This window comes from Cnephaeus nilssonii (assembly GCF_951640355.1).
Source record: "Cnephaeus nilssonii genome assembly, chromosome: 16".
Lineage (NCBI taxonomy): Eukaryota > Metazoa > Chordata > Mammalia > Chiroptera > Vespertilionidae > Cnephaeus > Cnephaeus nilssonii.
The window spans coordinates 40,076,363-40,101,461 of NC_137087.1; the positions used below are offsets into that span (position 1 = coordinate 40,076,363).

The 25,099-nt window shown below is 43.2% G+C and overlaps 1 protein-coding gene and 1 long non-coding RNA gene across 4 annotated transcripts in view; one reads left to right on the plus strand and one right to left on the minus strand.

The window, feature by feature from the left end:
* Window positions 1–16,412, minus strand: part of LOC307112705 — a 44,222-nt gene extending 27,810 nt beyond the window's left edge. The window contains exon 1 of the long non-coding RNA XR_013814744.1: window positions 16,170–16,412. This is a non-coding gene — a long non-coding RNA (uncharacterized lncRNA). The remainder of the gene's footprint in view (window positions 1–16,169) is intronic.
* On the plus strand, window positions 1,966–23,293 carry LOC307112702 (cytochrome P450 2C18-like). Of its 3 annotated transcripts, none has more exons than XM_079793594.1 (8): window positions 1,966–2,113; window positions 2,238–2,408; window positions 6,390–6,550; window positions 8,259–8,435; window positions 12,760–12,901; window positions 17,487–17,674; window positions 21,630–21,771; window positions 22,771–23,293. In XM_079793594.1, exons 1-8 carry the CDS (start codon window positions 1,981–1,983, stop codon window positions 22,950–22,952), a joined length of 1,296 nt encoding a protein of 431 aa, XP_079649720.1. In that variant the 5' UTR covers window positions 1,966–1,980; the 3' UTR covers window positions 22,953–23,293. The 3 variants fall into 3 exon arrangements, with proteins under 3 accessions (XP_079649720.1, XP_079649718.1, XP_079649719.1); XM_079793592.1 differs by having other exon boundaries at window positions 1,966–2,101; window positions 2,259–2,408; XM_079793593.1 differs by lacking the exon at window positions 8,259–8,435 and having other exon boundaries at window positions 1,966–2,101; window positions 2,259–2,408.
* Window positions 23,294–25,099: the final 1,806 nt, after the last annotated feature.

The window sequence follows — 25,099 nt, forward strand, 5'->3', positions numbered from 1 at the left end:
TGTCGCTGTGGATACAGAGCTCGGGAAGAAGGAAACTTCCACCCGGCCCTACTCCTCTCCCAATTATTGGGAACATACTCCAGCTAGATGTGAAGAACATCAGCAAATCCTTAACCAATGTAAGTATGTTTGGTGTTCTTCCAGCAGCTTGCAATGGGTAAGGAAATTAACATCTACTTCTAAATAAAATAGAGTTATTGAAATGTGTGTTAAAATAAAATTATTAAAGCATGTCATTGTAAAGCAAATAACTCCCCGTAGAGTATTATTTTTGGTTTTTCATCCACAAGAACAGTGAAATAAAATACTAACGCATTTTATGAGTGAGGTACATTAGGTCTCTGCAGGCTACAATCAAAATATAAAGTAGCAAAAGATGGGAGAGCTGCTGCCCTGTTTAGTTTCCCCATTATTTACAGTGATTTTTAGCTGAAGATAAATGGTAAGGGAGATGTTTTTGGTTAGAAATTTCATTCAAGATGTCACTGGAAGATTTGACTTTGGGTGCTGGGCACACAATGCAATATTCAGATGACACATAGAATTGTACACCTGAAACCTAATTTTATTAACCAATGTCACCCCAATAAATGTAATTTAAAAAGGAAGTCATCTATAATAATAAAAGCGTAATATGCTCATTAGACCAGACAGCCAAATGACCTTCTGGACGTCCTTCCGGACGACCTTCCAGACGAAGCCAGAGCTGTGAGGGCGGAGCCCCTTGCACGAATTTTGTGCATTGGGCCTCTAGTCTACTATATAAACACCATGTTTTGTTCAGAAGAGCTTCTCAAAGGAAGCAAATTATGCCTGAGGTCAAGGAAAAAATTGGGATGAAGAATAGTGTGAGTGAAAGAGAGAAGTTATCAGGGCCAGCTTGCTGGTAACAGGATCCTTTGGGCACAGTCAGCAGCTCTGTGGCTGCCTGTGGCCCGGACTGCTGAAGGTGGAAGAAACTGCTTGTCCATGAGATGCCGCATGTCCTAGCGCTGCCTCCGTGGTGTTCCCTTCCTTCTGTGTTCGTAATACAGAGGATCATGAACTGGGCTGGGCCTTAGGATCATCCAGGGTGAGCTTAAGTACAGGATTCCAGTACTCATCACAGGGCTACTGAATCAGAACTCTGATGGCAAGAGCTCCCCAGTGATCCTGGAGGAGCAGGTGGGATCATTGGAGATTGACATGTTGCTAAAGGATCCGAGGTTGCATAAATAGAGGCTCAAATTTCAATCTGCACATAGTAGCTAGGGGATGCAGAAAAGGTACTGAAATTCTCTGACATCTGTTTCCTTATTGGTAAGTGGGGCAAATGAACCACTGACAATGCTGCTTTGAGGATTAATTGTAATATGTGTACAATTTACCCAGGCCATTGCCGGGCACATAAGTGGCAGCTATTTACAATCACCTTCATGTTTATGTATTAATTTCAGAGATATTCTAGGCCATGTCACAGAATCCTATCTAATAAAGAGGAAATATGCAAATTAACCATCACGCCGTCACAAAGATGGCGGCGCCCATAGCCACAAGATGGCGGCACCCAGTCCCCTCAGCCCTGCCAGAGTCCCCCAGTCCTTTCAGCCCCGCCGGGGGGTGGCAGGCTTGCAGTGTGGCTGGACCTGCCCTCAGACCCCCAGCCGCCCAGGGCCGCCCGAGGCTCAGGAAACCAGCGCCGGCTGAGGCTTGCGCTGCCGGCAGTGGCAGCAGCCTTCCTCTGATTGCCAGGTTGCCTCCCGCCCCTGAGGGATCCTGGACTGTGAGAGGGGGCAGGCCAGGCTGAGGGACCCATCCCCTCCAGTGCATGAATTTTCATGCACTGGGCCTCTAGTAAAAACATAAAACAGGATGATAATACCATTCTGAATCAGGCACAATATATTGCCAAATAGTGACTTCTTTGGCTAACATTTGAATCTCCTTTCCACTTCCCAGCTCTCAAAAGTCTATGGCCCGGTGTTCACTGTGTACTTTGGCATGAAGCCCACGGTGGTGCTGCATGGGTACGAGGCCGTAAAGGAAGCCCTGATCGACCGGGGCGAGGAGTTTTCTGGAAGAGGCAGTTTCCCAGTGGCTGAGAAAGCTAACAAAGGGTTTGGTAGGTGTGCATGTGGAATAGGCCTGGGGAGGATGGAAAATAGGAATTTAAAGATCTCTTCAGAAAGCTTGGCCCATCGGTCAGTGTGAACGCCAAGTGTCAGCTTCCTCCTCCTTGTCTGGGACCTCCCTGCCAGTTTCCGTTTCCCTCCTTGTAGGAATCCTTTTCAGCAACGGAAAGAGATGGAAGGAGATCCGGCGCTTCTCCCTCATGACCCTGCGGAATCTGGGCATGGGGAAGAGGAACATTGAGGACCGTGTCCAAGAGGAAGCCCGCTGCCTGGTGGAGGAGTTGAGAAAAACCAATGGTGGGTGATTCTATACACCGTAACTCTGACCTTAACCGACGGTTCTCTTCTCGAATGGGGCCCCTAGACACATTTCAGGGTGGTCAACTCCTTCATAGGGGTGGTGGTGTCAGCCCTCCCGTGGAGGAGTGAGGGTCTGCAGCAGAGCGCCAGGGAGGTTTTGTGTGTCCGTGTTCATTGTGCGTGCACACCCATGATTGTGCATAGTGTGGACAGAAAGGATCCTTTATTCCTATTCTCTCGGAACTTTGTTTTCAAATCTGAAATCACAAAGAATAGTTTTGAATCATGTTTTGACAAAGTCAGGGGACAATGTTTTTGCTATAGCATAAATGTGGGTTATTTATGCCAGAGCACTTCACCAGGTGATGCTTGTCAGGTGGATGTGCTGGGAATGACCTCATCACACTCTTATGGAGCATGTAACAAGTAGCAGGTGCTTGCATTTCATCGGCCTGTATTTGTATGGTCAGCCTCACAGACATCTCTAAGAGTGCCTTTCAGGGCCCAGTCCCATAGTTCGGGCCAATAATGATGCCATCTATGGTATTAATCGCTGAGGCATGTCTTTGTACAATTCCCATCACTTATGATTTCTCTGTAGAGATAGTACTATTTTAAACATTGGCATTAATTACTTTTTGTTACTCACTGTATTGATTTATGTACTTTGAATACATGCTACATTAAAATTCTTCAAAATACAAAAAAATGCCAAGTTATAAAATGTTTCATTTAACTAGATTTAAACCATTATCAAGTACAACATATCCTGTCTTCTCTAAGTAGAATTTGGCTCTGTTTTCAGTTTGCTAAACTTTGCCCCAACTTTGTTGGACTTTGGTAACAAGTACGTGGCAATTATTTGCCTTCCACAGATGGTGTAATGATCTGAAAAGTGCTGTCAAAATGACAATGAATTTTGGTTTGGTTTATTTATTTATTTGTTTTATTTATTTATTTATTAAATATATTTTTTATTAATTTCAGAGAGGAAGGGAAAGAGAGAGAGAAGCATCCTATATAATAAAAGCCAAATATGTTAAGTGTCCAGTTGTCCAGTCGGCTGTTCAATCAATCAAAGCATAATATGCTAATGATATGCCAAGGCCGCTCAACCACTCGCTATGACATGCACTGACCACCAGGGGGCAGATGCTCCAATCTGTAGATTAACTTGCTGCTGGGGTCTGGACGATTGGGACTGAGCTAGATGGGCCGGACACGCCCTAGAGCACTCCCATGGTCCCTCCCCGGCTGGCCAACCTTCCGCATCTCTCCCCAGCCCCGATCGTGCAACAGTGGGGTCCCTTGACCTGGCCTGTGCCCTCTAGCAATCCAGGACCCCTCGGGGGATGTCGGAGAGCTGGTTTTGGCCCGATCCCACAGGCCAGGCCGAGGGACCCCACTGGTGCACAAAATCTGTGCCAGGCCTCTAGTCAATAAGAGAGAATCATTGATTGGTTGCCTCCTGCACGCCCCCTCCAGGGGATCGAGCTTGCAACCCAGGCATGTGCCCTGATCGGGATTCGAACCGTGACCTCCTGTTTCATAGGTCAACGCTCAACCACTGAGCCACACAAGCCGGGCTACCTATTTTAAATTCTTTCTTCCATATTATGTGAAAGGAAACACCAAAAATCATATTTCACCTGTGAATCTCAGACAGACAAAGAAATCCCCAAGACTTTTCAAATTATCCTTTACCTATCAGGTTAAAATAAAAGTTGTTTTAGACCTAGCTGGGTGGCTCAGTTGATTAGAATATCGTCCTATACACCAAAAGGTTGCAGGTTTGGTCCCCAGTTGGGGGCACCTACAGGCAGCAACTGATCGATGTTTCTCTCTCACATCAATGTTTCTCTCTCTCTCTTCCTTCCTCTCTCTCTAAAATTCAGTAAAAGCATATCCTCAGATGAGAATTAAAAAGGAAAAAAAAAGTTTTGTTTTTTTTTAAAGCTTAGAGCTCTGGAACATATTTTTTAAATCCTCACCTGAGGATATTTTTCCATTGATTTTTTTCTTGTTTTGAGAGAGTGGAAAGGAGGGGGAGAGACAGAGAGCAAAAAACATTGTTGACTGGTTGCCTTCCACAGGGTTTCTGACCTGGGCAACCTGCAACCGAGGTACCTGCCCTTGACTGGAATTGAACCTAGGACCCTTCAGTCTGTGGTCCTACTCTCTATCCACTGAGCCAGATCAGCTAGGGTCTTGGAACATTTAACAGAGTCTGGCCTAGAAGCCACTAACTAGGTATTTCCTTTTATTCTATGCCCTACTATTTCCTCCCCACATTAAACAAAAATTTATAGTATAAAGCAGCAGTCATCAACCTTTCGGACCTCACAGACCACCAGTGGTCTACGGACCACCAGTTGGCGACCGCTGGTATAAAGCACATAACATGAGATCTACCCTCTTAACAAAGTATTAAGCATACAGTACAGTATCAGGCAGCTAACTCCTCAGTAGGGTTCAAGCTCCACAGGGGAGTGTGCCACCCAAGAAAGATGGCATCTGCGGTATTAGAGAATGACTCAGAACCGGGTTCTTGGTGGCTCTCTCCCCAGAGCCACAAACCCCGTCTCTCCTCATAGAACTATAGTCCACGCCACCCTCCCTCTGCCAGAGCCCAGGGTTAGTGGTTGTGAATGAGACTTTGTGTATTGGCCCTTTAAGAGGGCACCTGTGTCTCTAGCAGACTTGCATCTCCCCCGGGTGGACAAAATCCCTGCTAATTTTCACAGCCAGCTATTATATGGGAGCCTCTTCCTGGCTCCTGTGCTCTGGGGTGGGTAGCCTGGCTTGGAGTTGAGACCCCACACTTCTCAGGGGGAATCTTTGCAGCTGAGATATCTCTCCAGAATCTCAGCTACCAGCCCTTTTCATGTCTCCACTCTCCCTACCAGTCTCAATGTGGCTTCTCCTGTAAATCCTTGATTATAAGACTTCTCTTCAGCTAGTCTTCAGTTGGTTATTCGGGTAGATTGCTCTATATTTTAGTTGTAATTCCAGTTTGGTCCTTGGAGGAGGTGACTGTACCATCTACCTACTCTGCAACCATCTTGGATCCTCCAGGAGGGAAAAATTTTTTTAAATATGTTTTTATTGATTTTAGAGAGAGAAGAAGATGGGGGAGAGAGAGATAGAAACATTGATGAGACCACAAACCAGTGACCTCATGATACATGGGACAATGCTCAATCCTCTGAGCCACGCTGGCCAGGTGGGAGGGAAAATTTTTTAAACATTGAACTAAAGATTTAAAAGAACTCCATTTTTGTTTCACTTACGTGGGATTTATGTTTGAAATAAAAAATTCTCATTTCATTTTTATTTTAGGCAAAAAGAATCCATTTTATAATAATTGTTTACTTGTATTAGCTTTTCTTGTCATACAACAAGGATGCTTCCTGCTTCTTTACACTTATTCTTTCAAATATATGAATTTACCCACAATCTTCCTCTCTATAGCTCCCTCTCTGTTGCTTCTACACATGATTCTTTCAATTATTCATTGTACATAAAATATCGTGAGGTCCCTATTCTTTCTCTATATCAGCACTTAATTTTCTACAGGTTTTGCAGACAAATGATATTCAGCACTAACTTTAATTATGACATGATATGAAAATGGCCTCTTTAAATGTTTTTTTTTTCTCCTTTCTTTTTTCCTCCAAATTAACAGGCATCTTGGATGAAAGGACAATTTGTACTTGGGTACAAATAAAGACAATGGGTATAAATTGAGTATTTTTTCAGAAAACCGTTATTTAACTAGCTAGGTTGAAATAATATACTCAGGTTAAGCTAAAAGTAATGCATTGATTTTATGCATGTTGAATATTTTGCTGTTTGGAAATTTGTAGGTAAGATAATTTGCTTTATAGTTTCTAAAATTACCTTTACCTGCTATTTCATAATCAAAGTGTTCCATATGTATATTCTAATGGTGTTTTAAAATTGTTTCTGATTCTTTAGCATCACCCTGCGATCCCACTTTTATCCTGGGCTGTGCTCCCTGCAATGTGATCTGCTCCATTATCTTCCAGAATCGTTTTGATTATAAAGATAAATTTTTTCTAAACATAATGGAAAGGTTTAATGAAAATGTCAAGGTTCTGAGCTCTCCATGGATTCAGGTGAGGCCAAGATTGTTTCTTCACGAGGAATCCTTTATGCTCTTTTCTCCAAGTCCACATCTCTGTGTGTACCAAGCCATGAAGTGAATGGGTGAATGCCACAGTCCTTCCCAGAGCTTAGCATCATGAAGTGCTCATCTGGGAAACTGGGCCGAGCCCTTTAATGACAGACCAGAAAAGAAATGCCCAGAATACAGATCTGGAATTCAAACCCATTGACCCTGTCCAGGATATTCCTGCTAAATTCCAAAGCCCAATTTCCCATAAAATACTTGGATAACTCCCCAAAAACATACCTATAGTACTAAATGGACTTCTGGGTTTCTTCTTGAAAGGATTCCATTACCCACAGGTCTTGTCATCTAGTCAACACTTGGTGACTTCTTCAGTACATTAGTTGACAGAAATATATGCAAGAAGGGAGAATATTTGGGACCACAGATGCTGCTAGGGAACACTAACTAGGGTAAGAGTATTTGATGCTTTAGTTGGCATCTTAACTTACAAGGTACTTGTTTGCGGGATGACAAAATGATTGGTTACATGGTGTACAAACCATACACAAACATCACAAGTTGACCCTATACAAGTTGACATGTTCTGTACTCTGCCTAAAAGATAATGATGTGGTCTTAAAGAAGTCACTTACTAGTAACTGCCCTGTGCACAGTTACTATATATATATAAAACTAGAGGCCTGGTGCACGAAATTCGTGCACAGGGCGGGGGTGGGGTGTCCCCTCAGCCCAGCCTGCACCCTCTCCAATCTGGGAACCCTCAGGTGATGTCCGACTGCTGGTTTAGGCCCGATCCGCAGGACAATCTCACAATCCAGGACCACTGACTCCTAACTGCTCACCTGCCTGCCTGCCTAATTGCACCTAACTGCCCCCCCCCCCCCCCCCGCTAGCTTGGTCACCCTCAATGGCCCCCCCTGCAGGCATAGTCACCCCCAACTACCCCCCCCCCCCGGCCTGGTCACCCCTTAGTGCCCCCCCCCCCCCGTCGGCCTGGTTGCCCTTCACTGCCCCCCTGCCGGTCTAGTCGCCCCCAACTACCCCCCCTGCCGGCCTGGTCGCCCCATGCAGCCTGCTGCTCTGTCATTTGGTCACCCCTCACTAACCCCCCTGACAGCCTGGTCACCCCACATAGCCTGTTCCATCGTCCATTCGGTTGTTTCAGATGTGATGGTTGCTTAGCCTTTTACATATACAGATGTTGAGTTGTATTTCATGGTATCACCAGGACCCTCCCAGTTCTAAGATACTGATTCATCTGAGGCTACTAGACAAAAATAGAAGCAGCAAGGATACATTTTGTGCACTGTATCAGGTTGCCCAAACTCCCTTCCCCTCTGTTGTCATCTACAAAATGTGAGTCATAGTATTTCATGCCATCCCATATTTCAAGATTTCAGGGAAGAATTGATGTAAAAAAATGAGAGAACTGATATGCACCTGTTTTTACACTCTAAGCATGATGTATGCCCATAGAAGTGATTATCATCTTTGCTCCTCTGGTCAGAACTTTCTCCCTCAAATACACCCATGAGTGCAGAAAGTTACATATTTGTAAAATAGAAATCCCCCTCAAAACAAAGCCCATATTTCATTAGTATTTAAAGTACAGTTTCTGACGAGGGCTTAGCATAGGGTATATGTCTTCATTAAGTGTTTTTTACCGGATAAACTATCCTTTTCTCTTCTAGATCTACAACCTTTACCCTGCTCTCCTGGACTATTTCCCAGGGAGTCAAAACAAAGTATTAAAAAATATTGCTTTTGTAAGAAGTTATGTTATAGAACAAACAAAGGAACATCAAGCATCCCTGGACATTCACAATCCTCGAGACCTTATTGATTATTTCCTGATCAAAATGGAGCAGGTAAAATGTTGCCAAGCACTCAAGTTATTTGATTGCTTGTGCATCTTGTGGTTCACTGAATACTTTTTGTATTTATCAGAGATATGTCAATGGTCAGGCAAGTAATTCTGACAAGCATCTTAAGGAAATATGGTGTGCATGAATCTACACCAAGCAATATGGAAGATATACTATTAGGTTGTTAAATGAACAATGAATTGTTAAATAAGTGGACTACATTAATCCTGTTTTTTAGGTACTAATAATTTACCTGAGGAGAGACAGAATGATGCCTGAAGTGAAACAGAAACAATTACAAACAAATTAGAAAATACAGAATAGCATGCCATGATGTGAACATGGACATGACCTTGCCCACAGTGTATAAGAGAATGGAAAAGCATGGCTTTACCTTGCTGGGCTTCCTGCACATCCAGTGGCTGGAAATAGATCTTAACATATTTATAGTGAAGGACAGAGGAGAGGATTTCAGAAGGGTGAATGGTGTATATAGAGGTGTAGAGGTTGTGGTGAGAAATAGGTGAATGGAAGAGACAAGCCTTAATTGAATGTAAAATAAATGAACTGGCATAGGAATGGAGTTGGAAGTTGGTGTCGGTAGGCATGAATCCTGCACCATTTGTTGAAAATACTATTTTTTCACACATGAATTGCCTTGGCACCCTCGTCAAAAATCAATTGACTGGATTAAAAGTGGCGGTGGAGTAAGTGGATGCTACACAGACACGCTCCCAGGACCAAACTGGAATTGCAACTAGAATACAAAAAAAAATCCTGAATAATCAATGGGAGACTAGCTGGAGAGAACTCTGATAACCAAGGACATAAAGTAGAGACCACCTAGAGACTGGTAGGAAGGACGGAGATGCGAAAGGGCTGGAGGGCCTCCCACCGATAGCAGCTGAAGTTCCAGAGAGAGATCTCTGTTGTGGGGGGTTGCCACTGAGAACTCTGGGACCCCAGCAGAGAGCACCAGAACTGAGAAAGGTACCCACATAACATCTGGCTGTGAAAAGCAGCAGGGGAGCTGTCTGGCATGGAGAGATGGGCTGGAAATGCAGGCACCCTCTTAAAGGGCCAACACATAAAATTCCGTGTGCAGCCACTCACCTTGGGCTCTGGCAGAGGCAGGGCAGAGTGGACTAGAGTTGTGTGAGCAGAAGTCAGGGTTGGGGGCTCTGGGGTTAGATCTCAGAAGGCAGACACCCTGGTTTCTTGTGCTGAGTCATTCCCTCATGCTGTGGAAGTCATCTTTCTCATGCAGACATTTGCTATTCAGGTGATATTGCCTGAGGGGAAAACACCCTGCCCCAGAGTGTTGAGTTTCTGAGGCCCTTTAAGAGACTGAGAATAACAACTAGCCTCCAGGCAGAAGCAACTACCCTGTCCTGTTGATGATTACCTGAGGGCTACTCAAGGCTGCATCCAATCAGTCTGCAGGCAGAGGCGGTCTCTGGAGGCTTTGAGTGTTTGCCTGATGTAATTAGTCAGAAACAGCAGTTGACACTGTCCTGCACTAGAGATTGAGAGGTGTAACAGGGAGAAAGAGATAGAAAACGAGTTTGAAGAAATAATGGCAGAAAACGTCCCTAACCTGATAAAGGAGAAAATCACACAAGTTCAGGAGGCACAGAGAACCCCAAGCAAGAAGAACCCAAACAGGCCCATGCCCAGAGACATTATAATTAAAATGCCAAAAATTAAAGACAAAGAGAGAATCTTAAAGGCAGCAAGAGAAAAGAAAAGAAAACTGTTACCTACAAAGGAGTTCCCAGAAGGCTGACACTGGATTTCTCATCAGAAACTCTACAGGCCAGAAGGGAATGGCATGAAGTACTCAAGATCATGGAAAGCAAGGATCTGAAACCAAGATTACTATGTCCAGCAAGGCTATCATTCAAAATAGATGGTCAAATAAAGAGCTTCCCAGACAAAAAAAAAAAAAAAAAAAAAAAAAAAGCTAAAGAAATACAGAAATATAATGGCAATAAATAAGCACCCAGCCACACTAATAAAAGAGAAATATGCAAATTGACCATTACTTTACAACACCCACCAGCCAATCAGGAGTGAGTATGTAAATTAACCCAACAAAGATGTTGGCGGCCCCGTCCCCCCCCGCCCCCCAGCTGCTCTGGGCCTCTGGGCAGCACGCATGCAGGCATGGAGTGGCCGGGCAGAGCGGGACGCCTGCTATGAGGGGGAGGGCAGGGGGTGGAGGGAGCTACAGGAGCAGTGCTCCACCTGGAGCAAAGACTGAAGGCTCCGGCCAGACGGATGATGGAAGGCGGCGGCCAGAGCGAAGGCCTGGGTCCCGGGTGCTGGAGGAAAACTGGTGCCAACAACCAGGGAAAGGAAAGCCTATTGCATGAATCTTCGTGCAACGGGCCTCTAGTCAATAATAACCCTAAATGTAAATGGATTAAATACTCCAATCAAAAGGCATAGAGTAGCTAAATGGATACAAAAACATAACCCAACTATATGTTATCTACAAGAGACCCACCTTAGAACAAAAGACACACACAGAATGAGAATGAAGGGATGGAAAAAAATTTTCCATGCAAATGGAAAAGAAAAAAAAGCTGGAGTAGCAATACTCATATCTGACAAAATAGACTTTAAAATGAAGGCCATCACAAGAGACAACAAAGGTTACTACACAATACTAAAGGGATTGATCCAACAAGAGGATATAAGCGTGGTAAACATATATGCACCCAATATAGGAGCACCTAAATATATTAGAAAAAATCTTCTAGAGGACTTTAAGAAAGAGATTGACAACAATACAGTCATAGTAGGGGTCTTTAACACCCCTCTTACTTCGCTGGATAGATCTTCCAGATAAAAATTTAACAAGGAAACAGTGACTCCAAAGGACACACTGGATCAGATGGATTTAACTGACATTTATAGAATGTTTCACCCCAAAGCTGCAGAATATACATTCTTCTCAAAGTGCACATGGACCATTCACAAAGATAGACCACATGTTAGGACACAGAACAAGTCTTTACAAGTTCAAGAAGATTGAAATCATATCAAGGATCTTCTCAGATCACAGTGGAATGAAATTAGAAATCAACTAATGTAAAAACACCCAAAAACATTCAAACACATAGAGGCTAAATAGCATGTTACTAAATAATGAATGGGTTACCAACGAGATAAAAAAAGAAACAAAAAAGCTTACTGGAAAGAAATGAAAATGAATACACAACAACCCCACACTTCTGGGACACAGCAAAAGCAGTCCTGAGAGGGAAGTTCATAGCATTACAGACCTACCTCAAAAGACAAGAAAAATTAACAATAAACTATTTTACCCTACCACTTAAAGAACTAGAAAGAGAACAACAAGAAAATCCAGAGTAAGTAGAAGGAAGGAAATAATAAAGATTAGAGCAGAAATAAATAACATAGAGACATATATATATATATATATATATATATATATATATATATATATATATTACATTCCCACCAGCAGTGCATGAGGGTTCCCATTTTTTGACAGTTGCCAATACTTACTTTCTAATATATATATATAAAATCAATGAAACCAAGAGCTGTTTTTTTGAAAGGATAAACACCCAAAAATCAATGGCTTTTTTATAGACCAAAAATGAATTCTCAGAAAGAGAAACTAAACAAACAATCCAATTTACCATTGCAACAAAGAAATTAAGATATTTAGGAATAAACTTAACCAAGGAGGCAAAGGACCTGTACTCAGAAAACTATTCATTATCTATCGATGGACATTTATGTTGTGTCTGCCTTTGGCTCTTATGAGTAATGATGCTATAACATTTGTATACAACTTTCTTCATGGACCTCTTTTCATTTTTGTTGCGTACATTCCTAGGAGAGGAGTTGATGGGACATATGGTAATTTTATGTCTAACATTTGAGGAACAGCCAAGCTTTTCCATGGTGACTGCAGCATTTACATTCCCACCAGCAGTGCATGAGGGTTCCCATTTTTTGACAGTTGCCAATACTTACTTTCTAATTTTTGTAATTATTAAAACTGTTCTAGTTAATATGAAGTATCCTTTGATTTGCATTTCCTTGATGACCAGTGATCCTGAATATATTTTCATGTGCTGTTACCTATTTCTAATCTTCGTATAAATGTTATTCAAGTCCTTTGCTTATCTTTGTTGTTGAGCTGTTTTTTGTTTTGTTTTGTTTTGTTTTCTAAAATTGCACCTTGCCGTTTGTATGTTGGCTTAACTTTATAACAAATGAATTATTTTGGATTAACTGGAATTCTGGCAAATGAGTTTGTCAAATAATTTCATCATACTATTCTTAGGAAAAGCACAATCCGCACGGGGAGTTTACTATTGACAACTTGACAATCACCGTGTCTGATTTCTTTGGAGCTGGGACAGAGACGACGAGTACCACCCTGAGATATGCTCTCCTGCTCCTGCTCAAGCACCCGGAGGTCTTAGGTACGCCCAGCATGGTGGGAAGGGTGAATTTCAGGAAAGACGTTGGAAAGACATGGCAAGGACATTCCACCTTGTTTCTCTTAGAGAAGTGTCATTATTAAAATGCCTTCTGACCTGCTTCATTTTTCCAAGTTTAAAGAAGGAATAATAATGGGACATCTTTCTAAAATTACAGCTGATGACTGAGAGGAGTGAAGACACTGGGCAGTAGCCAAAGCAATAAAGCATGGTCTGGATTTCCTGGGAGGCTATGTGTGGCAGGCACACGCCAGCATGGGTTGGCCTGGGACTGCATAGTGGTTTTATTATGAAAAGGCCACTCACTTTAAACAGTGGGTAGATTCCTGCAGAGATCTCGCCTCGTTCTGAAAATGCAGGGTTCTAATGGAAACTCTTCTTACTGAAGCCTAAGTGAAAATCCTAGTGAGGCTGCCTGAGATCATTTCCAGCCTAGAAAGTGTCCTAAAAATTGAGATTCACAAGAAATGTGGTACTATTCAGGCTTAAGATATTGCATAAAGGGATTTTGTTATTTCAGCAGTCTGTTTCTAGAAAGGAGTTGATTGATCTTTTACAAGATCTTCTACAAAGCACTTTATGTTAGAAATATACCTTTTTAAAAATCCTCACCCGAGGGTATTTTTCCTTTGATTTTTTAAAGAGAGTGGAAGCGAGAGGAAAAGACAGAGAGAAATATCGTTGTGGGAGAAATTCATTAATTGGTTGCCTCCTGCACTAGCCCTGACCAGGGCGTGGGCCAGGGAGGAGCCAGCAACCGAGGTATGTGCCCTTGACCGAAATCAAACCTGGGACCCTTCGGTCCATAGGCCAATGCTCTATCCACTGAGCCAAACCAGCTAGGGCAGAAATATATCTTTAAAGAGTTACGGTTATGCATAGCAGTTTAGAATACATTATTTTTTCCTGTGTTAAAATCCCACTAAAATGGTTACAACCTATTGCAAATGCGAATTAGTCTTCTAAAGCTGGATAAGAGCAGGTCAGGAAATAGCCAACAAATCTTCAAAAATTTCTGAAATGCAGAGAGCATATAGAGGGAAGATAATGAACTCAGTAGAGAGGATGAAATTGTAACCTCAGTGCCAGAAGAGGAAGTTCCATGAGGAGGAAAAGTTATTTGTGATTCTTAGGATATATTCCCAGAAGTGGGACCGCTAGGTCAAAAGGCAGTTCCATATTTAATTTTTTGAGGAACCTCCATACTGTTTTTCATAGTGGCTGTACCACTCTGCATTCCCACTAGCAGTGCACGAGGGTTCCCTTTTCTCCCCATCCTTGCCAACACTTGTTGTTTATTTGCCAACACTTGTTGTTAATTTGTTGACGATAGCCATTCTGACAGGTGTGAGCTGACACCTGGTTTTAATTTACATCTCTCTGATGATTAGTGATGTTGAGCGGTTTTTCAAGTCTATTGGTCATCTGTATGTCCTCTTTGGAGAAGTGTCTAATTCAGGTCCTTTGGTGCAATAAGCCAGCCAGTGAAAGACAAATACCATATGATGTCACTTATATGTGGAATCTAATGAACAAAATAAACTGACGAACAAAATAGAAACAGAGGCATGTGGAACAGACCGACAGCTGACAGAGGGGAGGGGTTTGGTTAGGCTGGGTGAAAAAGGTGAAGGGATTAGCCAAAGAACATATGCGCATAACCCATGGACACAGACAACAGTGTGGAGATAGCCAGAGGGAAGTGAGGGGCTAGGCCTGGGTGGAGGTAGGCAAAGGTAAAGGGGGAAGTGGAGGGAGAATGGGGACATCTGCAATAGTGTCAACAATAAAAATCAAGTTTAAAAAATGTATTTGTATCCCTACATCCCCATAAGTTTTGGCATGTATGTATGTATTTATTTATTTTATTGACTTCAGAGAGGAAGGAAGAGGGAGAGAGAGAGAAACATCAGTGACAAGAGAGAATCATTGATCGGCTGCCTCCTGCACACCCCACACTGGGGGTTGAGCCCACAACCCAGGCATATGCCATGACTGGGAATCAAACCGTGACCTCCTGGTTCATAGGCCGACGCTCAACCACTGAGCCACACCGGCTGGGTGTATAAGTTTGGGTATTTAGAAGTACCAGTGTCAAAGAAGATAGAAGTAGGAACAGGCTGGAAAAGGTAGCTCTCCCTGCCCAAGTCCCTTTGACAACTCCTTTTACCAGGTAACTGTTTTTCCTCAATACAATGAAGGAGGTTTACTTTCTAGAGAAATGAGAGGGAAAGAGTGATGTGTAGGGCTGAAAAGAAACGTTAGGTAAGAATCTATTTCTTGAATTAAGAGACTCTTTGTTTCTTTCCCCATCCTACTTCCTGAAATTCAGCAGCCAGATTTTTAAAAAACTCCAGAGAGTGAACATGTCTGGAGGAAAGATCTCCATAGTTGCCAGCAGATAGAAAATTCCCTTGACACGTATATCAGAGTGAGTGAAATAAAAGCATCCAACCCAAGACACATAGTCAGAACACCAGGATTAAAAAGAAAATCACAAAAACTTCCAGAGAGCTGCATCATGTTGTGTGTAAGGATTGGGATTCAGAACACCATCAGAATTCTCAAGAGCAACCATCCAATTGTGTATTAATAAGAGTATATTCTCAGACCTGTACGTTTGACAAAAACTTTACACCCCACCCCCTTTTTTTCCCTTTTTTCATCCAAATATCCGTTTTCATGTCAGAGGAAGTCATGGGCTCAAGGAATCAGAAGGGCTCAAAGGAGAAGGAAATTGTCAGGGAGCTTGCTAGATGCCAGGCCTAGGAAGTATCCACTTCAAAATGATTAGGTGGATAAAGCAGGTGTGAGGGGAGACACCAAGAAAAAAAGAAATGACTGATTATCTGAGGTTTCCTAATAACGGGGAAATTGTTATTAGGAGTTAGAAACATCTACCTCAGTATCTAGAAATAATTCTAAATCGATCGTGCCCTCGGCAGTCCCGGGTCTGACTCTTGCTTCAACAGTGTTTGGACGGAACAGACCCCACAAACCCCGGACGCCCCTTCTTCCAGCTTCCGACCACCTTCCAGCGTCTTACCAGTCACCACCTTCAGAACCACCTTCAGAACCACCTTCAGAACCACCTTCAGAACCACCTCCGGGACCAGCCAACACACCGCGTTTTTTCCTACCGTAACTCCTATTGCCGAGCAACCATGAGCTCCCAAACCCGTCAGAATTATTCCACTGAGGGGGAGGCTGCCGCCAACCGCCTGGCCTGCATCTGCAGGCTCCCACCTACCTCTCTCTGGGCTGCTTTTTCTCGAGGGCGCGGGCCACTTCTTTCTCGAGTTGGCGGAGAAGCGCGAGGGCGCTGAGCGGCTCTTAAAGTTGCAAAAACAGCGTGGCGGCCGCGTTCTCTCCAGGACGTGCTGAGCCTCCCCAAGACGAGTGGGTAAAACTCAGGGCGCCATGGGAGCCGCCTTGGCCTTGGAGAGGAACCCGACCAGGCCGTTTGGGAGCTGCAGGCCCCGGTTCTACCCCCTCCAGCTCGTGACTTCCGGGAGAACCACTTCCGGGGCGAGGAGGTGAAACTCCTCAAGAAGATGGGCGACACCTGGCTCACCTCCGCAGCTGGCTGGACCTGGGCTGGGCTGGGCGAGTATCTCTTAGAAAGGCTCACCCTCAGCACGACCAGGAGCCTTTAGAGCCCTGAGGCCTTTGAGGGGCCCCTCTGCATCCCCTGGTGTCTGGCTTTTACCGGAGCCTTCCCCCCCCCCCCCCCCCAACTGCTAGCCATTCTTTTAACCACCCTGAGGCCCTCTCCCATGCTTTTGTAGCAAAAAGAGAGGGGGGGGGGAGGGGAGAGTGAGAGGGAGGAAGGGAAGAAAAAAAAGAACTTTAAATCAAGATATAGAAAATTATGAATTGAATGAAAGAATCATGGTTTAGTCCAAGAAAGTACCAAAAATGAAACATCGTCATAGTCGTCTTACCAGAGAGGATATACTGTGTAGTCAGAATGATGTTGAAATGTGATCTAAATATATTGGGGAAAACAAAATAAAGGGAATTGTGTGCGTGTTTGTGTGTATTTTGTATGAGGTGGGGATGGAGAAGTAAATTCTCACCTTCCATACCAGGAAATCAGATATTGTCCAAAAATAGGCAAGTAAGAAATAAAAGTCATTATTTATTTGTTTATTTGAAATAGACTTTTATTGATTTCAGAGAGGAAGGGAGAGGGAAAGAGAGCTAGAAATACACAAAACATACATTATCATTTAACTTTTCAACCCACATATTATTTTGATATAAAATTGTTTGATTTCCTATTTTTCTTTGTATAAGGACTATAATTTCTTGACCATTTCATTTCTGTTTATATCATCAGGTATGCTTATATAGGTCTGGGTTGATGTATCTTAAGTCTAACTTGTAGGAGAGCTGTATGTATCTACATGGCAATTATTTCTCTATGTCTGGGTGTATTTCTGGGCTTATAACTGATGTTTATAATGACATCAAGACACCCTAGTGCTGCATGTATCTCTGAATCAGTATGTAAACACGGTATGCATTTTCCTGTTTTCCTTCTGTCTTACTTGTGTCTTATCAGCTAAAGTCCAGGAAGAGATTGACCGCGTGGTGGGCAGAGAGCGGAGCCCCTGCATGCAGGACAGGAGCCACATGCCCTACACGGATGCCATGGTGCACGAGGTCCAGAGATACTTTAACCTCCTCCCCACCAACCTGCCCCATGCGGTGACCTGTGATGTTAAATTCAGAAACTACCTCATCCCCAAGGTAAGATGTGTTTCACCCACACTGACCTCAGTGGTCTTGAAGGTCCCATTTTCACAGTATGGTGTTCATCTTCTACCAACACGAGATGAGAGACGGGCAGAAACCACACTTGTGGCAGCTTGAGGGACTCCAGTGTTTCCAGTTGAGACTATCGACCTGTATAACAGGTTCTGGCATCTGGCAGTGTAGATCTTGCAAATTTGTCCTACTTCTTTAATATTGTTTGGCTAATCTTAGCTGCTTACATTTCCAAACTAATGTTAGTATCAGTTTGTCAATTTGCCAAAACAATCTGCTGGGACTTTTACCAGGGTGTCATTAGATCAACTTGTAAAGTCTTAGCACCATGACACATTGAATCTTTCAATTAATAGGTATGGTATACACTCCCAATTGGGAGGGGGCTTTCTTTAATTTTCTTTTCTTTTTTTTTTTTAAATATGCTTTTATTGATTTCAGAGAAGAAGGAAGAGGGAAAGATAGAAATATCAATGATGAGAGAGAACCATTGATTGGCTGCCTCCAGCACACCCCACACTGGGGATCAAGCCCGCAACCAGGACACATGGCCTGATCGGGAATTGAACCATGACCTCCTGGTTCATAGGCTAACACTCAACCACTGAGCCACAGCGGCCGGCCTTCAATTTTCTTAATAAATTTTTCAGTGCACGGAAACATAATTGATTTTATTATTTTGATGGCCTTCTATATAGCAACCTTGCTAAATTTAAAATCATTGCTGGTAATTTGTCTCCAGGTTAATCTGCAATTTCTACATACATCACCCTGCTATCTGGGTTAAATATCCTTGTTTCATCCTTTATTTCTGATTTTCAGGAAAGTGGAGGTTTAACATCTCACTATTGAGAATGATGTTTATGTACGTTTTGGTATATATTCCTTATGGATTGGGAAGTTTACCCTCTTGTTTTTCATGATTTTTTTTGTCCTGAATGTGTATGTGATATTTTCATATCAATTTTCTGCATCTATTGGTATGGTCATATACTGGCTTCATTTTCCCACTCAATGTGCATACACAACTGAATTTGATTTGCTACATTTTGTTCAGGACTTCTGTATTTATACTGATAAGAAATTTTTGGTCTATAATTTTTCTTCTTCAAAATTTTCTTGTCATATTTTTGATATGAAGGTAATGCTGGTCTCAAAAAAGTAGGTGAAAAATGTGCCCTAATGTAGGTTTATTTTTATTGTCTTCCCCACTTCTTCTTGTGGTCACTTAGTCATGTCTTTGAAGTGCATGGCTATTATTCGTCCGTGTCACAGAACACTTCTCAATGATGTGAGATTCACTTGTGCTTTATTTTGGTCCTATCTAAAGAATATTGCCAGAACAGCGTCTCAAAGGTTTACCCTTATCTATTTCTAAAACTTTATAGTTTTAGCACTTACATTTAGATCATTGATCCATTCAGGTAAATTTGTACTGATGGTGTGAAATATTGGTCACACTTCCTTTATTTCTTATGAATATCTATTTGAGCAACACGATAGAAACATACTGCCTTTTGTATTTTTTTCTAATCTTAAAGAAAAATTTCCATATATTATTTGTTTAAAAATAAACCTGGCCGGGTTGCTCAGTGGGTGGAGCATGTCCCATACACCAAAAGGTTGTAGGTTCAATTCCTAATCAGGGCATATAACGAGGTTGCAGATCTGATCCCGGTGTGAGCAAGCATGGGAGGCAACTAATTATTCACCCAACAGTTTTAATGTTAATTGATAAAACTTGACTGGATTCATAATCCTAAAATGAATTGTTGCAAAATGATGATTTTTTTTTCTAATTTTAACATTCTGTGTTTGTAGGCTAGGATTAATTTGTAATTAAATCTCCCTTGTATATTTTTATTTATTTAAAATTGTTAAGTTATAGTTGGCATACAATGTTATATTAGTTTCAGGTGTATAACATAGTGATTCAGTATTTTTTGTTGTTGTTGTTAACCCTCACCCAAGGATATTTTCCCATTGATTTTCAGAGAGAGTGAAAGGGAGGGGAAGAGAGAAATATCAATGTGAAAGAGACACATTGATTTATTGCCTTCCACATGTGCCCTGACCAGGGACAGGGATCGAGCCTGTATCATGCTCTTGATCAAAATCAAACCCAGGACCCTTGAGTTTGAGGGCTGATGCTCTATCCACTGAGCCAAACCAGCTAGAGCTCAACATTTATTTTTTGAATTTTATTTTTCAGCTAGAGGCCCAGTGCATGAAATTTGTGCACTGCGGGGGGAGAGGGGTCCCCTCAGCCCGGCCTCTGCCCTCTCACAGTCTGGGACCCCTTGCTCCTTACCACCTGCTTGCAGCAGAGGTGGGAGAGGCTCCCGCCACCACCACTGCGCTTGCCAGCCATGAGCCTGGCTTCTGGCTGAGCAGCACTCCCCCTGTGGGAGTGCACTGACCACCAGGGGGCAGCTCCTGCGTTGAGCATCTTCCCCCTGGTGGTCAGTGCACATCATAGCGACTGGTCGTTCTGCCGTTCGATTTGCATATTAGGGTTTTATTATATAGGATTATAGTTTACATTCAATATTTTTAAAATATATTTTTATTGATTTCAGAGAGGAAGGGAGAGGGACAGAGATAGAAACATCAACAATGAGAGAGAATCATTGATCAGCTGCCCCCTGCACACCTCCCACTGGGGATCAAGCCCACAACCAGGGCATGTGCCCTTGACTGGAATCGAACCTGGGATCCTTCAGTCCGCAAGCCAATGCTCCATGCACTGAGCCAAACCAGCTAGGGCTACATTCAATATTATTTTGTATTAGTTTCAGATGTATAGCATAGTGGTTATACAATCATATACTTTACAAAGTGTCCCCCCTGATAATTTTAGTGCCCACCTGACACCATATATAGTCATTATATTGTTAACTATATTCCTTATGCTGTACTTTACATCCCCATGACTATTCAACATTTATTTATCTTATGTGCTCACCACACTAAGTCGTGTAACCATCTGTCACCATGCAAAGCTATCATACTATTATTGATTATTATACTGCTCTTCGCCTTTTTTATCCATCCCTCCCCTTCTTCCCTCTGGCAACCATCAGTTCTTTGCTTCTATGTTTTTAAATCAAGACAAACAACATGGCAATGATAAGACTAACAGTTGTTACAAACAATCCACATGGCAATGATAAGACTAATCGTTGTATTTATTGTCATTACTACAGAAAATATTATTTTTTATTAGATCAGATGTCTGTTTATAAAAGCCCTATGAATAGATAACTCCAGATATTTCAAGTTCCAACTTCTGTTTTTTAAACCTTCCATTTTAAACCATAATCCACCTATGAAATGAATGAAGGTTGAAGTCATAAAATAAAGTAGGTAGTGGAGACGTACAGCAGTGTCCAAACGTGGTGATGAGCAGAATGGATTCAGAAGGCCTGCCACCCTAGGACCCATGTACTCAGTACTTCAGATGCTATTGGGATTCACTTTAGCAACATCCCTGTCACTGGTCTTAAACTGCCCATTGTTTATTACTTGTTCTCTCTGGCTCACAATGCCACTGCCCTTCTTAGGACCTAGGATTCCTCATCTATAGATCATAAAATTGGACTAAAGGACTTGCTCCACAACTTCTTTTTTTTTCTTCTTTCAAATTTTAACAGCCAGTAGTTAGTCTTTTTTTATATATGTAAATATATTGTTACTGATTTCAGAGAGGAAGGAAGAGGGAGAGAGAGATAGAAACATCAATGATGAGAGAGAATCATTGGTTGGCTGCCTTCTGCATGCCCCGCACTGGGGATTGAGCCTGCAACCCAGGCATGTGCCCTTGACTGAATCGAACCCAGGACCTTTCAGTCCACAGGCCCAAGCTCTATTAACTGAGCCAAACCAGCTAGGGCTCCACAACTTCTTCATAACTCACTTTTCCTTCTGTTCTTTCCAGGGCACGACCGTTATAACATCTCTGACTTCTGTGCTGCGAGATGACAAAGAATTCCCCAACCCAGAGAAGTTTGATCCTGGCCACTTCCTGGATGAGGCAGGCAACTTCAAGAAGAGTGACTACTTCATGGCTTTCTCAGCAGGTAATACAAATTTATTTTCTTCTCTTTTTTTTTCCAAAATGTTTTTTTTTTTATTGATTTTTTTTTTAAGAGAGAGAGGAAGGAAGGAGAGATGGAAACAGCAATGAGAGAGAAATAACGATGGGCTGCCTCCTGCACGCCCCCTAATGAGGGTCGAGCCTGCAACCCAGGCATGTGCTCTGACCAGGAATCAATCTGACCTCTTGGTGCATGGGATGATGCTCAACCAACTGAGCCACACCGACTAGGCTACGAATTTATTGTCGTTGGTACTTCAGAGGGCAGGATATTGTTTGGGAATCAGTTGGAACTTACGTAGCCCTCACCCTGGGACTGGTAGAACTGCTCTTTGTGCATGGCCAGACGCACCTCTCCCCAGGCCCCCACACTTTCTCTCCTCATGGCCCACCCTTGTCATTAGGCCAGATCACCGGGGTTTGGGAGAGTTGACTCAGTTCTTCCAAGTTCAGAAATGAAATCTGAGCGTGGTACTGAAAATATAAGAGAAGTGCATGCATCCCAGCCAAAAAGAGCAGTGTGGTACAAAACGGGGAACTTCAGGGTGTGTTGGAGATTGATGAAGAGTAGGTATACGTAGAGCAAGAACAAAAGCTATGAAAACTTGAAGAACGATCATGAAACATCAGGCTACAAACAGAAAGTACAACCAATGTATGTGTGTTTCTAGAAAAAGACTGGTAGAAACCTGAAAGAGAAGTTATAAAGTGAGAACACTTAATGAAATACCTGGTATAGTGCTGATTCTCAATAAATATTTGTTGAAAGAAGAATACCTGTTAGGATAAGATATTGGGTGGACAGGATATATGTCCATCCTTTGTCCATCTGTGTATCCAACCATTCTGCTATCCATCCATCCATCCATCCATCCATCCATCCATCCAACAATTAATCAAATAATTACTGCACAGTCTCTTTCTGGCATCCAGAAAATCAGTGTTCAAGGATTATCTACTCTCTGTGTGTGTTATTTTTCAGGAAAACGGATGTGTGCAGGAGAGGGCCTGGCCCGCATGGAGCTGTTTTTATTCCTGACCACCATCTTACAGAATTTTACCTTGAAAGCCGTGGTCGATGTAAAGGACCTTGACATCACCCCAGTTATGAATGGGTTTGCTTCTGTGCCGCCTCCTTACCAGCTCTGCTTCATTCCTGTGTGAGGAAGGACAGACCTGTCAGCAACTCCCTCTCACCTGGGGCATCGTTCATCTCTTCCCCTCTTCATCCCTTTCCCGGGGGTCTCTTCTCCGACCTCTCTTCTCCTCATCACCCCCTTCCCTCAAGATCCAGGAATATCCAGCCTCCATGAAAGGAGAATTTCCTGAGTCTCACTGGGAAACGGATCTTCTCTTCTCCATACTCGGAAACATGTGTATTGGCCACACGTATGCTAATACAATGCTGAGTGGTACTGTGTAGCCAATGTGAATAGAGCAAGCTGATTACTGTGCGCCAGGGCGGAGCCATGTCTCCTCTGCATGTTCTCAATAAAAAGCATCATTTGCTGAGCCCGTTCTCAGACTTTCCTTCCTTCGTGCATAAGGCAGGTAAAAAAGTGAAAGAAAGTTGCCCTAGCTGGTTTGGCTCAGTGGATAGAACATCGGCCTGCGGACTCAAGGGTCCCGGGTTCGATTCCAGTCAAGGGCATGTACCTCGGTTGCAGGCTCCTCCCCAACCCAGGCCCTGGTCGGGGCTCGTGCAGGAGGCAACCAATTGATGTATTTCTCTCTGTCTTTCCCTCTCTCTTCCACTCTCTCAATGGAAAAACATCCTCTGGTGAGGATTAAAAAAAAGAAAGAAAGTAATACAAAGAGGCCTGCTGGTCCTCCTAAGGAGAAGCACAGAGGACAAAGGGGACGCACACAGAAAAGCTCTCGTGGCTGTGTGTCACTGAGAGTTACCTGAGGTTTGGATTTAAAAGAGAGAAAAACTGTGTTCAGGAGCAGTTTCATCGTGTAGGGAAATACTGGGATCGGGATCAGTAATAGCGAGGAATTAAATACAAAGGAAGCCACAGAAACCTAAAAATAAAAATCAGAGCAGAAATAAAAAACAAACTTGTAAACAGGAAATCAATAGAGAAAATTAATGAGAAAGGAAAAAAAGCTGTTTTTGGAAGTTCAGTAGAATTGATAAACCCATATAGCCAGTACCCCCTGAAAAGAGAGAAGACACAAATTACTGTTGTCCAAGTGAGAAGGAGGGCCACTGCTTTGATGCCATGGACATGAAAAGGATCATAAAGGAATATTCTGAACAACCCTATGCCCACAAATTTAATCACCTAAATGAAACGGGCCATTTCCCTAAGCACAGTCAGAACTGACACGAGAGAGTAACAGCAACAGGTCCTTAGAGAAGAACACGTGAATCTGGGGTGGGGGCCTGGGATCATCCTGGGAGCTCCTTACCCCGGAATCTGGGGGGCCTGGGATCATCCTGGGAGCTCCTTACCCCAGAATCTGGGGGGCCTGGGATCATCCTGGGAGCTCCTTCCCCCGGAACCTTCCAGGGAACAGGGGCAGCTCTGAGTGGAGAAGGGAAAGCCCTGTCGAGGTGCAGCTCATGTGAGGAATCCCATCTGCATGCCCCCCTCCATGCCCCCCTACACTGCTGAGCGAGACCTGATAGCTGCCTGGACCCCACACGGCCAGGGCACCAGCCCTCAGACCATCCAGCCTCTGGCCCTCCACACACTCTCACCACTCCCCACCCAGTTCAAAGCTGTTATTATTATTTTAAAATATATTTTCATTGATTTCAGAGAGGAAGGGAGAAGGATAGATAGAAACTTCAATGATGAGACAGAATCATTGATCGGCTGCCTCCTGCACGCCCCCCGCCCCCCTTACTGGGGATCCAGCCCACAACCCAGGCATGTGCCCTTGGCCGGAATCGAACCTGGGACCCTTCAGTCCGCAGGCCGACGCTCTATCCATTGAGCCAAACCAGCTAGGGCTACCGGCTAGGGCAAAGCTATTATTTTAATCAACAGATATATATTAAGCATCTTTTGCTTTCTCTTCCCACGGGGGTACAGATAACATGAAGATCAAGGAAGAGTGTTTTGATAAATCAAGGGATTCTAGTACCTGACCTGCTCACAGATAATGTGTGTCTTGGGGAAAGTGGACGAACCTGTGGAATTGAGATCTGCTACTTATAGTATCTAGACTGCACAACAGAACAAGAACAACATAAATGATGTCTATTTAATAAAACTTCTGAAAACTGTTATCACCGTCAAGGTGCAAAGTGAACACAAGCGAAACCACTACGCGCTTGTTCTTGGCTGAACAGCTTTGCC

Excerpts from the sequence above, each read along its gene's own strand:
- LOC307112702 (XM_079793594.1), top strand. The coding sequence starts at position 1,981 with ATGAAGCCCACGGTGGTGCTGCATGGGTACGAGGCCGTAAAGGAAGCC. Across the intron at positions 2,114-2,237 it reads AGGGTTTGGTAGGTGTGCAT|TTTCCGTTTCCCTCCTTGTA; the intron begins GTGGAATAGGCC and ends CCTCCCTGCCAG. Across the intron at positions 17,675-21,629 it reads GAAACTACCTCATCCCCAAG|GGCACGACCGTTATAACATC; the intron begins GTAAGATGTGTT and ends TGTTCTTTCCAG.